Source organism: Dicentrarchus labrax, unplaced genomic scaffold (genome assembly GCF_905237075.1).
Source record: "Dicentrarchus labrax unplaced genomic scaffold, dlabrax2021, whole genome shotgun sequence".
Lineage (NCBI taxonomy): Eukaryota > Metazoa > Chordata > Actinopteri > Moronidae > Dicentrarchus > Dicentrarchus labrax.
In genome coordinates this window covers 22,972,202-22,990,280 of record NW_026136723.1, presented here as the reverse complement: position 1 = coordinate 22,990,280, position 18,079 = coordinate 22,972,202, and the positions used below count along the sequence as shown (strand labels likewise).

The window sequence follows — 18,079 nt, the reverse complement described above, 5'->3', positions numbered from 1 at the left end:
TGTATGTTGGTGTTTGTGGAACAAAGTGTATGTGCTCTGTAGAATCTCCAATAACTAAAGTGGATGTGGGTCCTGAGTTTATAGAAATCATGTTTGCTTTGAATCAAAGGATCGTTCCATCGGCTTTGTGACATCATGACATTCCAACAACTTCAAAGCAAAACAAAAAATTAAAAAAATATTCTGATGTTTAAATGACGACTACATGAGCGGTCGATAAACCCCGCCCCCACACAGTGGCTTAGCAACGGTAACTACAGGAACGGTCTGACAGATTATTATTTTAAATCTTTTCAATTAAAAGTGCTTGGTTGGATCTGCTTCTCAATAACAACAGTGGAAAATAGTGAATGAAGTAAATGAATAATTACATTACTGAGTTTTGAAATCATTATCAGGGAAACATAAAACAAAACGGATATCAAAAATTATAATCAAGATGATTTCACGATTTATTTATTTTTAAAGACCCTCTCTGCTTTGTTCTGAGTTCATTATTTGACTTACGAATTTGGAACTTTCCAAGAAAGCAGAGAAGTTTTATGGGATCCAAAGAGTTTATGTTAACCTATATTATAGGTCCTATAAGAACCCAGAGCCATTTCTCCTTGAAGGAATATTATGGGGGATATACCACAGACCAAGTAGAACTCATAGAACATATTTCTGATGTTTTTTTTAATAAATGTCAAATATTTGTTTAAGTCACAAGGGGAGTTTATGGTAAATACACATTTTATTTATACCTAAATAATTTGACATTATTTTTTGTTTATATTTCTTCAAATATACTTTAAATTGAACAACAGGGCATATATTAATTCTAAATATTTGAAACAGTGAAATTAATTGAGTGGCCCATTACCTTTTTTGTTAATGTGACACAGGCGTCACATCAGGTTTTCCATGACGACTTTACGGTTAAAAGCCTGATGTGACGTATTCGTCACAGCGATATTTTCTTAACTTTTTTAATATTATGAGGAGGAAATATGGTCAGAACAGGTTAAATGCAATACAGGACACACTATTAAATCATTCAAATTGTTAAATGGGTTTAAATTTACCTTAGTAACAAAAAACAAGCTTTTTGAATTTAGCTACTTCCTGTGTTTACAATATATGTTCATACGAATAAACAATCACAATTTAAAATAAAGTAGAAAAAATGAAAAGTAGACTTGTAGTCAAAAAGAAAACACAAATCCAAATAAGTGAGAACTTTTTGTGTGTCTGTGTCTATGTACATGTGTATTTTACTTGTGAGTGCTCATTTAGATCTTTGAAATCTGGAATTACAGAGTTTAATTTGTTCAAATAAATGTTCCTTACATATCAAATGTTTTACATTGTAAGAGGAAGTGCATCTGTATCAACCTCAGCGGTCGAACAGTGACCACAGACCACATCTGTTTTCTTTTGGTTTTTGTCTTCCTTCTACAATTTCCTGTTAAATTCTGTCACTTTAGAAAAGGCAGTGAAGATAAGTAGAGCTATTTCTCTCCAGAAGGGGGCAGTACAGGGACATTTAAAGAAGTGGACCAATATTCTTCCTTCTTTTTGTTTAGTTTTAACAAGTGCAGTTGTACAGTGTATGTTCAGAGACACAGGCATACATTTGCAGCATCCTCTCAATATCTTCACGTTACACAGATTACATAACAGCTCAAACTGAGAGAACAGAAAGTGGGATAGATCACAGAGATTACACACTGGTCATATAGAGACTGAATATTATGATAATTTTTCCCAACTGGTGCTCACTAAAATAACATTAGTTCTTTACCATTCCTGCAACATATTTGGATGCTGTTGGATTCGTTCACATGATCTGGAGACTTTCTAGGAATGAACAGAGATTACATTATTCGTTGGTATTAAAGGTCCCCTGTGTAACATTTAGGAGGATTATTGGCAGAAATTGAATATAACATTCATATGTAGGTTTTCATTAGTGTATAATCACCTGGATATATGAATTGTTATGTTTTCCTTACCTTAGAATGAGACGTTTATATCTACAGACGCTGCCGGTCGCCTTGTGTGGAGTCCAGTGTGGAATCGTTTAAACTCGGTGTTTGTTGCTTTTTCTGTCCTTCAAGCAGGTAAATAAGCTGTTTTTTGGAGTGCATCTAGAAAGCTGCTGGTAATGGGGTATTTAGGACAGATTTTAACGTTTAAAGGGATGTTACTTTTGATAAATTATCACTCTATGCTGGGACATTCACGACGTCCCCACAGTACACCTTACGTCAGTGTTTGAATAGAAACTGTGTGTTAAGTATCTGACAACCAGATTTTGACCAATAATATCATGAAATTAGCTCGTCAATCAATCTTCAACTAGCAACACAGAGTGAAGATTTGTTAACTAGAAACAGCATCGCTAGCTAACGTAGAGGACTGTTTGTGGGGGCCTCACTGATTATTGTACAAACACAACTTTATCAGTGATTTGTGTGAAACTGGATCATATTTTATGGAGAGAATATTGTCTAGTTTTCCCTCTGACGTCCTCCGGCTGCTGAACCGGGTCCACCGTAAGCAGCTCAGTTCATCGCACTCTGGGACAGCGTGAGGACTCACCAGCAGCTTCATCAGCTTCATCACTGACAGCTGGTGCATCATGGCTGCATTATGAGCCAGTTCCACATCAGCTTTATTAACGAGTCCACTTCTGTCTGAACCTCCATTTTAATATTTAGTCAATGTCCACTTTTCAGATGATGAATCATCATCCTGTTCAGCTGCTCATTAATTTTCTGACGGCTGCCGGTAAAGTTTGCCGCCATTCTTTTGTAGAGGACTCATCATCTGTGCTGACTTTGCCTTTCTCTGGTGGGTCACACTAAGATTTAGTCTTCTGATACAATAGGAGAACACAAGTCATCCCTCCATTGTAGGCTTTGTTTGAAAGTCCTATACATGTGTTTAGATATAGTGTTAATTACATCTACACACATTTCCGTGATAAATATTCTCAGTTTTTCCTGTTAAGGGATCCGGATTCCAGCTCGGTCCACTGTAATGATGTCAGTCGGTCCGGGAACATCTGGAAAAGTGGGCGAAGGGTCTCCGTTGTGGCCACTGGGACGGCCGGATCCACGTCTTTTGTGTTAGTTGACCCCTATTTAACAATGTGTGCCTTAACAAAAACTACATTTATTTTGTATTTTTATATCAAAATCTGATCCTTTATTCTTCCTGTAAGACAAAATGTGAAGAATATTATGTAAACATAAATTTCAACCATTAAGATGAGCATAATTTTCAGCTTTTATTGAGTGAAGATTTGTTAGCTAGAAATAGCATCGTTAGCTAACGGACTGTTTCTGGGGGCCTCACTGTTTATTGTACAAACACAACTTTATCAGTGATTTTGGGTGAAACTGGATCATATTTAATGGAGAAAATATTGTCTGGTTTTCCCTCTGACGTCCTCCAGCTGCTCTGACTCGACTCCACTTACTGCTAATGTAGCTGCTGTTAAACAGCATCCAGTGAACACAACCTCAGAGACAGACAGAGTGATTTGTGTTATTTTATTTCCTGTTTAGGTCTGCCTGTATTATTTATTTTTTAAATATTTTTTAACAATCATACCAACTTAATAGTCTTTTTTTTTTAATTCAGTGTTTTCTTGGTCCTGGTGCTTGGCCATTGTTGTCATAGATAATTTAAATTTACTTTTCTTCAGAGAAGTGAACCAAACACTGGGAAATAGGCCTGCTGTGTGTATTTTTTAAAAAACTTTTCTAACATGCCTTAAAATCAAAAAGGCCTAGTACCCCTCACAAAGCATTGGCGACCCCTAGTGGGGATCCCGGCCCCATGGTTGCTGCCATTGACCGTATATATAATGGACAGCTTCCGAGTCTGAAACATTAAAGTGAAACAGCAGCCGTCCTACAGGCAGTTCGCTTGTTAATCCCCGGAAAAACTCAAAACTCTGCAAAAATTGCCACCAGTGTGACGCTGGTTACTCTTAGTCAACTATAAACTTGTTAGTAACTGTATTAAAACTACCTTTGGGTCGTAGGTAATAGTCTAAAAATAGTAGTAACACTTTACGTTATCTTTATTTCACTTAGGCTATATCTTGAATAAACAGAAATTATATACGGTATAAACATTTGTGATTAAATATATAAATTTGGTGTTAGATTTCCATTTATACCCCTTGTTTTATTTTTTGTTTTGTTCTATTTTGATTTGTTTTGTGTTTGTTCTGGTATCCTTGATGCATTTTTGTTGGACAGTTATGTCAAAAAAGGACACAGGATGATGTTTCGGTTCCAGATTCAGACCGACGTGGCCCGAGTGCTCCTGATTTCTCTTTGGGACCCATAAAACTTCTCTGCCTTCTTGGGAAGTTCCAAATTCATAAGTCAAATAATTAACTCAGAACAAAGCAGATATCTTTGACGATCAGAGAGGCTGTGTCCTCTGTATTCTGGGAGGTGCTGGACTCAAGAAAGCTGTACTCCTCTTCTGAAATATCAACATCACAGTTGAGGGAACGAGGCAGTGCTGGGGTCTGTCTCTTTAACTAAATTGTGCATGCATTTGACTTTAGCAGCACATATTTAAAGTGTTGTCCCCACGTTTCACTATTATCTTTAGTCTGCAGGGAAAATAATGATGGAAGGCAGTTCGCTCTCCTCGCTGGCAGTGTTCAGGCATTCTGTCACCTCTTTGACCACGATGTCCGTGACCTTACCTGTGCTCGGACAGTTGATGCTCACCCAGACACTCCCAGACTTGGTCTTCTGACAACATACTCTCTAGATATAGTTTCGACTACATCTACACACATTTCTGTAACAATAGTCTCCGTCTCCCAGTTAAGGGATCCGGACTGGAGCTCAGCCCACTGGGAGGATGTCAGTGGGTCCAAGAACGAGTTTGCTGTATTCATGATATCAGCTGTAGTGTATGTTGGTCGTACCGGAACAAAGTGAATGTAAATCTGATTCAGTTAATTTCAAAGGGGCTTTACTGACATGGGAAACAGACTTTTATATTGCCAAAGCAAGTGTATATAAATAAAGTGTAAATAAAACACCCAAATACAAATGTATGTGTTTTAATTTTGAGTGGTCATTTAAATCGTTGAAATCTGGGATTACAGAGTTTAATTTGTTAAAATAAATGCTCTTTATATTATCGAATGTTTGACATTATAGGAGGAAGTGCATCTGTATCAACCTCAGCTGTCAACAGTGACCATGTATTCTGTTTTCTTTTGGTTGCCATGATCAGCAGCTCTCCAGAAGGGGGCAGTACAGGGACATTTAAAGAAGTGGACCAATATTCTTCCTCATTGTTATACAATAAGCAGTTTGAGGAATTGTTTATTTTAACTTCTTTTCATTTAGTTTCAGTTAGATGTAATTGCAAGTGCAGTCGTATGTTGAGAGACAGTTTATGGATTTTGAACTGACAAATGTATATATATATATATATATATATATATATGTATATATATATATATATATATATATATATATATATATGTATATAACAGTCAAACCTCTCCTTCATTGGTGAGCCGTCGACCCACAACCATGTGCCCTCTTTCTCTGAGTCAGTCGGTCCAATCCAGAACATGTCCCATTCAAAGTTCATCTTTTCTCTCAGTTTCAGCTCCAGGAATATCTGGACAGGAAACGTTGACGAAGAACACAATATGTAACATGACTTTTCTGTGCTGAGAGACCATGTTAACTAATGTGGAAACTCAAGGATGTGATAAAACAAATGAGAATAAAGCCAGTGAGCTACATGAACCTGCAGCAGTGTGTTTTACCTGTTCCTCTCTGCTGTCTATCTGAACCAGATCTCCTCCTTTCTGTCGGCATTCATCTCTGCTCTCACTCTATATAATTGGTGGAGAAATAATAACATTGTCTTCCATGCTGCTCCTAGCCATATTCACATTTTGGACATGGGTCATCTTTGAAGAGATCACAGTAAAGACTTGAGTCAGGTGAAACAGATCACTGTTTATATTTGTGTGATTTGGAAGCAGCAGGAACTTTGAGATGAACGAGTTTGAATCGGAGAGCAGCTGAGACAATCAGACAGAGGCAACAGTTTTCTACTTCACAGGTATATATACTGCCAATCTGACTTCTTGTGTCTGTCAATACATCACTGGTTACTTACTCTGTCCCCGACAAATTCACTAAATCTCAGAATAGTTTTGGACTTGACGCATTTAGGAGGTGAAAGAAGTAGTCAGAACTTTCACTGAAGTAAAAGTAGCAAATACCACAGGGCAGAAATACTCTGTTACAAGGAAAAATCCTGCATTCAAATTTTTTGTTTCTGAAGTCCAAAAGCATGAGCATCAAAATATACTTAAAGTATCAAAGGTTTTTGTATTGTATTGTATTTTAAATATTGATGCATTAATGTACAACTGAAATTAGAGTTGGAAAAGATGGTGATCATTTTAAATACTTTATATATTGATTTGTAGCTTCATCTGTAACAATACATCAGAGTTTATTAGTTTTTGTATTTTTATTTTGTATTAATAATCTGAATCTGGAAAGAAACTCGTAACTAAAGCTGTCACATAAATATAGTGCAATAAAAATATTTCCTTCTGATATGTAGTGACAGAAGTAGCATGAAAATAATACGCAAGTAAAGTAGAGTGCCTCAAAAATGTACTTACTTAGTTTTGAATTTCTCCTACGGGGATTAATAAACATATACTTTATCTTATTCACTGGTTATTACCTTCTATGTAGCTCTGTGGACGGCTCATCGTGTCAGATTCCAGATGCTGAATAAGAGCTGTCAGTCAATGAGGAAACTTTCTCTGTGACAAAAAGCACAAAACCAAAATGCAGAAATAATTTGTGTCACTGTGGACATCAAGTTTCCCAGTTAGAACAAATAAAAACTGCTTTAGGAAGTATTTGGTATTTTAGATTGATAGGATAACCTGATACATTAAGCAACATATTTAAAACATTCAAAACTCACCAGTGACTTTTCTGCCTGCTCTGTGTTTTATCTGAACACCAGTGTAGATCATCAGCTTCTTCTTTTAAAACTTCCTGTTGCTCTTTAAGATGGGGGAGGAGGCTTTATCTCAACTCTCTCAAACTGTCTAGTTATTTCTGAATAACTATTTCTATTTACTTTAATTTACATAAAAACAAATGGTTCATATCCTGTAACACTGAGGCCGCAGACGTTGCTCCATCTGATATTCTGTGGTGTCACTTTCAAAACTGCCTCACCCTGCAGACCTCATGGTGAGCATGCAGTCAAATAATAAGGCTAGCTTTTAATACATTATCAAAGAATAATCTAAATTCTTTATTCTGTGTTTGGATCCACGTTAACTTCTACAAAGTGGCTGCTGGTCTTCCTGGAGTTCACACAAAAACAATAAGTATGAAAACAAACCATTTAAAATCACACAGTGTCAATTAAACAAGAAAACTATAAAGATCAGAAGATAAATCTACACTATAGCAGTCAGGAGGGACTTTCAGTATTAGTGTCTTTATTCATTGTTGAACGATAAACAAGCCTCCAGTCACTAGGTGGCAGCAGTGCTCAAACTAATCAACAGGCTGCCTGCTCAACCCAGTAGAAGATGGAGGAGAGATGGAGAAGTTTCTGACAGGAGTGAAAAGAAAAACGGAGCAGGCGTCAGTGGCAAGAAATGCAAGTGACGGTAACCGGCATAAACCTAATAAGAGCAGGAAATACGACGACACCTACATAGCCCTTGGGTTTACCGTGAATACGGTCGGAAATGAGGAAAGACCTGTGTGTGTGTTTTATGCCCCAAAACTCTGGCAGCGGACAGCATGAAACGGAAAAAAGAATCACACAGACTGAGCAGTCTTGTTTAAATGTTACAAAGTGAGTTAATAAACTGAACTTGGAAAGTGTTTGAAGTTGTTGCAGATGTTATCTCAGCTCATTTTATTCATCTATTTTGATAATCAGGTGATTTTATGCAGAATGCTGGTGCCAGCAACTCATACAGTGGTTTGTACAGATCAATAAATAAATCTGATCAGGTTCTCAATAGTAGTTCAATTCAGGGGGGGCGTGAAAACATTTCTGACAGAAAAGAATTGAAAACCACTGCACTATAGTAACCTACAATGGAAACAAAAACAAAATTGACATAAATACACTGTATACAAGCTCTTATTATATTTATATTTACATTTTTATATTTATTTTTTAGTTATATGTATATACCTATACATACATTTCTATTCTATGTACAGTGTTTGATATTGTAATATAAGTATTATTTCTATTCTTTGACATTTGTGAGTAGAACAACTGTAACAAACAAATTTACCCCCGGTGATCAATAAAGTATTTCTGATTCTGATTCTGATTCTTCCATCTACTAAACCAAACAGTTTCTATTGTATTTACTAATCATTGATGTTGGATTGGTAATAAACCTTTTTAAATAACTACTTTAAAGCTTTAATTACTAGTTACTTTACAATAGGAACATTTTTCATACAAAGATACAGAGACTTATGTTTTATTATAAATGTAACTACCCAACAGTAAACAAGTACAGCAGAAATGATCAGTTAATAAACAGAAAATAAACTGGTGATAATGGTTTGAGTCATTCTTCATGTGAAAACATTGAATTGTGAAAATAATCATATGTATGGACAGCAATTAATATAATAATATGATATATGACATTTAGAAATAAGCTCCACCTCAACAAACTATGACAGTAAAAAGCTGCTTTTCCATTAATACATGAGTAACTATAGTCTGATGATATAATATATAATAGTATTGTTGGGCACATTAAACAAACTGCATTTTAATTTTTTCATTCTTTATTCATTTATTTTAACATTACATATATAAAAATAAAACTGCTCCAAATTCTGTATCCTGTATTGAGATTGTTTAACAGGCTGAGACTTTATTTAAACTACAGTTCAGACACACTGAAGAGTAAAATGTCCAGTTTCTGCTGGTTTCTCACAAATCCTTCTCTGAGTATATTTGCAGGACAGATCAAACCAACATTTCAGATCAGGAGCTCCTGCTTTCTCTCCCATCCTCACACAGTCCTCTCCATCAGGGTTGTACCATGTCCAGTTATCTGGCTCACCGTGGATCCAAAATGTCAAACTAAGAGTTAGAGAACAGGAAGAAAATGGTTCAATAAAACCGATAACTTCGATTTTCGAAACTGACAAACAATATATTTAAACCAGTCAAACCTCTCGTTCAGTGGTGAGCCGTCTACCCACAACCATGTGCCCTCTTTCTCTGAGTCTGTCAGTCCGATCCAGAACTTGTCCCATTCAAAGTTCATTTTTTCTCTCACTTTCAGCTCCAGGAATGTCTGGACAGGAAATGTTGATGAAGAACACAATATGTAACATGACTTTTCTGTGCTGAGAGACCATGTTAACTAATGTGGAAACACAAGGATGTGATAAAACAAATGAGAATAAAGCCAGTGAGCTACATGAACCTGCAGCAGTGTGTTTTACCTGCTCCTCTCTGCTGTCTATCTGAACCAGATCTCCTCCTTTCTGTCGGCATTCATCTCTGCTCTCACTCCAGGTTGAACTACTAATGGAGAAATAATAACACTGTCTTCCATGCTGCTCCCAGCCATATTCACATTTTGGACATGAGTCATCTTTGAAGAGATCACAGTAAAGACTTGAGTCAGGTGAAACAGATCACTGTTTATATTTGTGTGATTTGGAAGCAGCAGGAACTTTGAGATGAACGAGTTTGAATCTGAGAGCAGCTGAGACAATCAGACAGAGGCAACAGTTTTCTACTTCACAGGTATATATACTGCCAATCTGACTTCTTGTATCTGTCAATACATCACTGGTTCTTTAATCATCATCAGAGGATGCAAACATGGAAGAAAGGCAAAATCCATCACTTACTTTCTTTTACTACAGGAGGTTGTGGGCTGGTTTGCTGCACCGTGTTGTATGATTTTACTTCACAGCGTCTCTCTGTTATAAAAACAATTTCACTTTCATCAGGATCGTCTCTTATTTATGAACCTGAACCTGAAACTCTTTCACAGTACAGTCAGTTGATAATTAACAGATCAATATCAGGGGCCACCTGTCAGAACTGAAAACAATCCAGTTTAACACAAAATGAGACTTGCAGAGACTTCCGGACTAAATCTTTTAGACAGTTTCAAACACAATCTGAGATGTGAGATGTCACATTTTAAAAGTATCCTGCAGTGTTGCAAAATGTAGGTTAAAGTAGACTTTTAACTTGTAAACTGAACCTTTTTAGACAGTTTCCAGACCTGACTGGATTACCTGTGAGATTTCTTTTCACAGCTTCAAGTTCGTCTCTCAGAGTCTGGAAACTTTGCTTGGTGTGCATGTTATCAAGAGCTGATTAAAAAAAGAAAGCAGAGGTCAAACACTGCATTAGTAAATCATCAGTGTTTGATAATAAATGTGTTTATTACAGAAACATGAACTAATTAAAATAAAGTTTGCGTTCCAAAAATGAAAGTGATTTTTCATTTTAACTTTTTCAAATGTAAAATCTCTCTGCAATGTAAAAACTTCAATTTATATTATTTTGCCTAAACTATCAGCATTCAAAGTAAAAGAAGAAGATGTGTTGTGAAGAAGTTGCGATTTATTAAAAAATTAAGCGACAAAGTTCTGTTAACTTGTGTTCTTTAGTCGATGAATCAAGAAAAACTAAATCTCACTACATGTTTACTTTATCATTTGCACTTTAAAATCTCAATAATTATATGAAATAAACATTTTCTGTTATCAATAACTGTAATTAAAAGTGTGTCAATGTCAGGTTTTAAGTGTTAACTTACAATCATGAGTTCAGTTCAATAAATGTCCAATCAATTGATTACTTAACTCATCATATTAAATAGTTTGAAACATTTTCTGCACACGCTTCCCAGCATGCATTGCTTTAAGGCTAAAATTAACCAGAAATCCTTTTTTATGTGAAAACACACATGATGGAGGCTTTTATGTCTTTTTATACATTTGTCTCAGAGGAGTCTAAAATGAAAACATTGCCAGCCATGATGGACACTTCCTGCACCCTTTCAGTATAAGATCCATTAATTTATGTGGTTAAACATAAACTCAGTATTTACTGTAACTGTCAGTAACACAGGAGGAGTTGTTACTGGGGATAAAACTAAAGTAAAGTCAATATACATCAATCTACATGACAAACTTACAGAGACGGCAAATAACAATGACAGCAGCTGCCAGGAGAGCGCTGACAACCAGCAGGGCCACTCTCTCTGATCTGACCTTTGACCCTCCATTTGACCCTGAGCGATGTTGGGAGGCTGGAGCTTCACCTGTTCAACAGGTAGAAGAGACACAGATGGAAAACAGATGTGTGCAGAGGGTGGACACAATAACATGAACACCCATACAGCTGTTCCAAAAGCCGAGAAATTAGTCAAATAAAATACTGCCCTATTAGTTTCTAAAACTTAAAATTAAAGTTTGTCAACTGCTTAAAGACATTTTCTGTATCACTGTTGCAGTTCTCAGAGCAGCAAGTATCACACCATTTTATTAAGTGCAGCACAACACATCACTCAAAACATGACACGTGTGTCAGCAGACTGTTAGTTTAGCTTAGCATAAAGACTGGAAACAGGGGGAAACTACTAGCCTGGCTCTGTTTGAGTGTATTAGCACATTTAAAACTCTCTAATTATCACTGTAACTACCTGGAGTCTCCACTGGTTGCCTGGCAACCTCATCCTGACAACAAGACTCCAGGAAGTTACTCCTCCGCCAAAGAAATAGTCTGGAACATAACGCCCTGTAAAACCACAGCGTTTCATTTTTACACTAAATAAGATATAATGTGTTAATTATTGAGCTTTAATTAATTAATGTGTTGTTAAACAGTGACAAATGATGTAGCATACTGTACTTCTACAAGTTATAGTGGTTATTATTCATTATTTTAAAGAAATGTTGAAATGTTGAGATTTTAAATAGAAAAAAAATAATAAGATGAACATGAACTTGTGTTACTTTTTGTACATTTCATGGCCGCCTGCTTCTCTTGCTGCTCTGATTACTTTCCCACACTGTTGTTGGTCTCTGACAGTGCAGAGGGCTGCTGCTGCATTAGACCAACAGGAAACCAACATTGTTAAATATAAATACACATGTGTGTATTTATAATTCTACTTCATGATCAGTTCCTCTTTTGTTTTCTGGACTTTCTTCTCTTCTGAGTAAACCTCAGAATATTCTTGAACTGGTCGTTATTACAAGATAAAGTAAAGTGCCATAAAAACTGTTCGTAAGTACAGTACTTGAGTAAATGTACTTAGTTACATTCACTGGTTATTACCTTCTATGTAGCCCTGTGGACGGCTCATTGTGTCAGATTTCCAGATGCTGACTTCAGATTAAGTGCTGTCAGTCGATGAGGAAACTTTCTCTGTGACAAAAAGCACAAAAACCAAAATGCAGAAATAATTTGTGTCACTGTGGACATCAAGTTTCCCAGTTAGAACAAATAAAAACTGCTTTAGGAAGTATTTGGTATGTTTTAGAAAGGTTTCACACCCTTAGATAGATAGATAGATAGATAGATAGATAGATAGATAGATAGATAGATAGATAGATAGATAGATAGATAGATAGAACATATTTATCAAAAATTCACCAATTACTTTTCTTCCTGCTCTTTTCAGCCGTTTTATCTGAACATCAATGTACACCATCAACTTCTTCTGTTAGAAAGAACAACTTCCTTTTAGTCTCAAAGATGGGGAGGAGCCTTTATCTTGTGACGGCCCCTGTCCAACCTGCTACAATGCAGATGTGGAGGACAAGTTTCTGTTCTTCTTATCCATCCATTGTGTCTATTTGTGAATGAAGTATTTGGTACCTAAATGACCAACATGCTGATTATTTGTAGCCGAGGTTTTGTGTAGTTTTCACTGGAGTATCTGATGAGCGTATGCGTAAAGTTTCTTGTTGGTCTAATGCAGCAGCACTCTGCACTGTCAGAGACCAACAACAGTGTGGAGAAGTAATCAGAGCAGAAAGTGAATGAAATGAAATGTTTCAAAAATAACACCAACACATAGTTGATTAATTAAAGCTCAATAATTAACACATTATATCTTGTTTAGTGTAAAAATGAAACACTGTGGTTTTACAGGGCGTTATGTCCCAGACTATTTCTTGGGCCGGAGGAGTAACTTCCTGGAGTCTTGTTGTCAGGATGAGGTTGCCAGGCAACCAGTGGAGACTCCAGGTAGTTACAGTGATAATGAGTGACCATTAAAGGTGCTGATATGTGAATTATGTTACAGTTGAACAGAGCTAGGCTAGCTGTTCCCCCTGTTATTAGTCTTTATGCTAAGCTAAGCTAAAAGGCTGCTGGCTGTACCTTACAGATATTAGGTGATGTCAATCTTCTAATCTCACTCTCTGAAATAACTTAGATGTAGCCGAGAAACAACAGACATTTTTTACAAGTACAATGTCATTTCTAAAACAAATCTTTCAGTTACAGATCTTACAAACTTTAAATAGTTATTATCATCCCTTCCACCCATCTGTGACTTCATTGTACAAAAAGGGAAGTGACACATTCATTTAAACCCTATGAATAATAAAGTTTGACTGTGGGCAAGAGAAGGTGTTTCATAAAGCCCTCCCCATGCTTCATTTTGCAGGAAGGTTTTTTTAACAGTTAGCTGTGAACTAGAATTTAGTTTTCTTTCAGACTCACTGAGGGTCACAACAGTAAAATGTCTGAGGCTGATGGAATAGTGTACTCTGATGTTAAGTTCACAAGAGCGAAGAGAAACACCCGTGGTGAGTCTTAAATCTATGATTGTTGGTTCTTTTGTTTGACAGAGTTTTTGACAGAGACAGACTTTCTGTTTAAAGCTGCAGATGTTGACTCCCGTTAGCGGTGCACTGGACAGGGATCGCAGGAAAAAGCTCTTATACCGATTGTTGTTTGTTTTGTTTGACAGAGTTTAAAAGATGAACGTTTAATGTCACACTTTATCAGTTATCTGCAGATATTTGCAGTTCTTTCATCAGCAGTTTGGTTTTGTGGTTTTTGTTGCAGGGACCGCTTCCTCAGAGGCTGAACCCACATACTCTGAAGTCAGGATCTTGAAGACTCATCCATCCACAGAGCTCCCTGGTGGGTAAAACACTGTTCAATAAACGAGAAGGTGAACTGTGACCTCCAGTCAGTGGTCATCATGAAACAAACCTGTCTCAGCATTTTTAACTTTTTCCAGAATAAAAACGTTTATTCTTCAATGAGCTTTCTTCATCAGACTGCTGAGGGAGTGTTCTCTAGAAACATAAGACTATTAAAACACAGAAAGTTCAGAACAGCAAGATTTTATTGACACAATTTACTTAATAAAATATTTGTTGTGTACAACAAAATATATTACAGTAAAGTATCATGGTTGACACACACACACACACACACACACACACACACAAACAAACATATATATATACAGACAACACAGAAACCAACAAAACTACCACAACACAAAATAAATATAGAGATTATTACTGTTATGTTGTTTGTGGTCGTCTGTTATTTTAATATGTCACATATTCTACCTCCAGAACATATTAAATATAGATTTTACATGATGGAAAACGTGCATTCAAAAATACATCCACTATTACGAAAGGAATATTACTTTATTTAAGTTACATTTATAGCTCTCATCTAAAATAAGGTACAGAAACGGTCATTGCCTGCAAATTACAAGTAAGATAAAGGGAACTATAATCTAAGTTATACAACCCTGTGTTGTAAATAACAACAAAATAACTTTGAATTGTTCGTAATAACTTTGACCTCAAATTAATAATATTCAAGATCAGTGCAGATGATGACCTTTATGTCCCTATACTGAAAAGATAGAGTGGAGAGACAGAAAGAGAAAGACCAAGAAAGAAAGAGAGAAAGAAAAAGGGTGGTGGATGCCTCGACTTATCTTCAATGTATGACTTTAACTTGCAGTATTTTTACAGTGTAGTATTATATTTGTACTCTAGTGAAGGAGCTGAATATTTCCTCCACTACTACATCTGGTTTGTCTGTATCTTCTGCTGGTCAACAGGTTCCCAACAACACCCAGTGTCAAATGGAGGGTCAAAGGTCACACCAGAGAGAGTGGTCATAGTAGTTCTCAGTGCTCTCCTGGCAGCTGCTGTCATCGCTCTCGGCTTTACCTGTGAGTTTGTTCTTTTTAAAGTGAATTCATCTGGATTGAAATTGACAAACGTATCTAATTACAGTTATTGATAACAGAAAATGTTTATTTCATATAATTATTGAGATTTTAAAGTGCAAATAATAAAGTATGTAGTGAGATCTAGTTTTTCTTAATTCATCGACTAAAAAAACACAAGTTAACAGAACTTTGTCATTTAATTTTTTAATAAATCACAACTTCTTCACAACACATCTTCAACTTTTACTTTAAATGCTGATAATTTAGGCCAAATAATATAAACTGGAGTTTTTACAGTGCAGAGAGATTTTACATTGGAACAAGTTAAAATGATGACTTTCATTTTTGGAACCCAAACTTTATCTTAATTAGTTCATATTTCTGCAATAAACACATTTATTATCAAACACTGATGATTTACTAATGCAGTGTTTGACCTCTGCTTTCTTTTTTTAATCAGCTCTTGATAACATGCACACCAAGCAAAGTTTCCAGACTCTGAGAGACGAACTTGAAGCTGTGAAAAGAAATCTCACAGGTAATCCAGTCAGGTTTAGAAACTGTCTAAAAAGGTTCAGTCTACAAGTTAAAAGTCTACTCTAACCTACATTTTGCAACACTGCAAGATCCTTTTAAAATGTGACATCTCACATCTCAGATTGTGTTTGAAACTATCTTAAAGATTTAGTCCACAAGTCTCTGAAAGTCACATTTTGTATTAAACTGGATTGTTTTCAGTTGTGACAGGTGGCCCCTGATATTGATCTGTTAATTATCAACTGACTGTACTGTGAAAGAGTTTCAGGTTCAGGTTCATAAATAAGAGACGATCCTGATGAAAGTGAAATTGTTTTTATAACAGAGAGACGCTGTGAAGTAAAATCATACAACACGGTGCAGCAAACCAGCCCACAACCTCCTGTAGTAAAAGAAAGTAAGTGATGGATTTTGCCTTTCTTCCATGTTTGCATCCTCTGATGATGATTAAAGAACCAGTGATGTATTGACAGATACAAGAAGTCAGATTGGCAGTATATATACCTGTGAAGTAGAAAACTGTTGCCTCTGTCTGATTGTCTCAGCTGCTCTCAGATTCAAACTCGTTCATCTCAAAGTTCCTGCTGCTTCCAAATCACGCAAATATAAACAGTGATCTGTTTCACCTGACTCAAGTCTTTACTGTGATCTCTTCAAAGATGACTCATGTCCAAAATGTGAACATGGCTGGGAGCAGCATGGAAGACAGTGTTATTATTTCTCCACCGATCTTTTAACCTGGAGTAAGAGCAGAGCTGAATGCGGACAGAAAGGAGGAGATCTGGTTCAGATAGACAGCAGAGAGGAGCAGGTAAAACATACTGCTGCAGGTTCATGTAGCTCACTGGCTTTATTCTCATTTATTTTATTTTTTTATTTCTTTATTTTTCATTTTTTAACCTTTATTTAACAAGGAAAAGTCTCATTGAGATTAAAAATCTCTTTTACAAGAGAGTCCTGGCCAAGACAGGCAGCAGCACAGTTCCACAGTTACAGACAATCATTTAAAAACAACAGAGAACATATAAATAGAGTCACAGTCAGAACATCATCAAACAATGCATGTACAGACAGAAGAGCCAGCTTCAACATCATTAAGAAAGGATTTAAACCTGTTTAATCACATCCTTGTGTTTCCACATTAGTTAACATGGTCTCTCAGCACAGAAAAGTCATGTTACATATTGTGTTTTTCATCAATGTTTCCTTTCCAGACATTCTTGGAGCTGAAAGTGAGAGAAAAAATGATTCATAATGAGGACAACTTCTGGATCGGACTGACAGACTCAGAGAAAGAGGGCACATGGTTGTGGGTAGACGGCTCATCACTGAACGAGAGGTTTGACTGTTATAAATATATTTTTTGTCAGTTTCGAAAATCAAAGTTATCAGTTTTATTGAACCATTTTCTTTCTGTTCTCTAACTCTTAGATTGACATTTTGGAGCGCCAGTGCGCCAGATAACTGGACAGGGTACAATCCTGATGGAGCGGACTGTGTGATGATGGGAGATAGAACAGGAGCTCCTGATCTGAAATGTTGGTTTGATGAATTCTGCAAATATACTTACAGAAGTATTTGTGAGAAACCAGCAGAAACTGGACATTTTACTCTTCAGTGTGTCTGAAATGTAGTTTAAATGAAGTCTCAGCCTGTTAAACAATCTCAGTACAGGATACAGAATTTGGAGCAGTTTTATTTTTATATATGTAATGTTACAATAAATGAATAAATAAGGAAAATATTAAAATGCAGTTTGTTTAATGTGCCCAACAATACTATTATATATTATAACATCAGACTATAGTTACTCATGTATTAATGGAAAAGCAGCTTTTCACTGTCAGTTTGTTGAGGTGGAGCTTATTTCTAACTGTTATATATCATATTATTCTATTAATTACTGTCCATATATATGATTATTTTCACAATTCAATGTTTTTACATGAAAAATGACTTAAACCTTTATCACCAGTTTATTTTCTGTTAATCGACTAATCATTTCTGCTGTACTTGTATACTGTTGGGTAGTTACATTTATAAGAAAACATCATATTTTATAAAGTCTCTGTATCTTTGTATGATATAAACTCTCCTGTTGTAAAGTAACTAGTAACTAAAGCTGTAAAACATTTATTTACAACAAGTTTTATCTCCAATCCAACATCTACGGTTCATAAATACATTAAAAACTGTTTGCTTTAGTAGATGGAAGAATAATAAAATGTTTGAATGAATTAGTGTTTATTGAAACTAAACAGCAGTGTA

The 18,079-nt window shown here is 35.9% G+C and overlaps 3 protein-coding genes across 5 annotated transcripts in view; 1 reads left to right on the top strand and 2 right to left on the bottom strand.

Annotated features, from left to right (window-relative positions):
* LOC127358191 (C-type lectin domain family 4 member E-like) overlaps positions 1-12,481 on the bottom strand; it is a 107,588-nt gene extending 95,107 nt beyond the window's left edge. The window contains exon 1 of the mRNA XM_051391111.1: positions 12,391-12,481. The gene's annotated coding sequence lies outside the window, so the exon portion shown is untranslated. The remainder of the gene's footprint in view (positions 1-12,390) is intronic.
* The window catches only part of LOC127358190 (C-type lectin domain family 4 member E-like), a 97,361-nt gene extending 79,722 nt beyond the window's left edge, over positions 1-17,639 (top strand). Inside the window, exons 5-11 of the mRNA XM_051391110.1 lie at positions 14,172-14,211; positions 15,161-15,274; positions 15,735-15,812; positions 16,137-16,208; positions 16,471-16,622; positions 17,026-17,150; positions 17,243-17,639. Coding sequence (XP_051247070.1) covers positions 14,172-14,211; positions 15,161-15,274; positions 15,735-15,812; positions 16,137-16,208; positions 16,471-16,622; positions 17,026-17,150; positions 17,243-17,438 — 777 coding nt within the window. The 3' untranslated portion in view covers positions 17,439-17,639. The remainder of the gene's footprint in view (positions 1-14,171; positions 14,212-15,160; positions 15,275-15,734; positions 15,813-16,136; positions 16,209-16,470; positions 16,623-17,025; positions 17,151-17,242) is intronic.
* Positions 8,667-18,079, bottom strand: part of LOC127358192 (hepatic lectin-like) — a 30,968-nt gene continuing 21,555 nt past the window's right edge. The window contains exons 4-8 of one of the 3 annotated variants that reach the window (XM_051391112.1): positions 10,338-10,415; positions 9,942-10,013; positions 9,528-9,679; positions 9,252-9,376; positions 8,667-9,159 (exon numbers count right to left, since the gene is read on the bottom strand). In XM_051391112.1, coding sequence (XP_051247072.1) covers positions 8,964-9,159; positions 9,252-9,376; positions 9,528-9,679; positions 9,942-10,013; positions 10,338-10,415 — 623 coding nt within the window. In that variant the 3' untranslated portion in view covers positions 8,667-8,963. The remainder of the gene's footprint in view (positions 9,160-9,251; positions 9,377-9,527; positions 9,680-9,941; positions 10,014-10,337; positions 10,416-18,079) is intronic. The other 2 variants (XM_051391113.1, XM_051391114.1) reach the window with 2 other exon arrangements.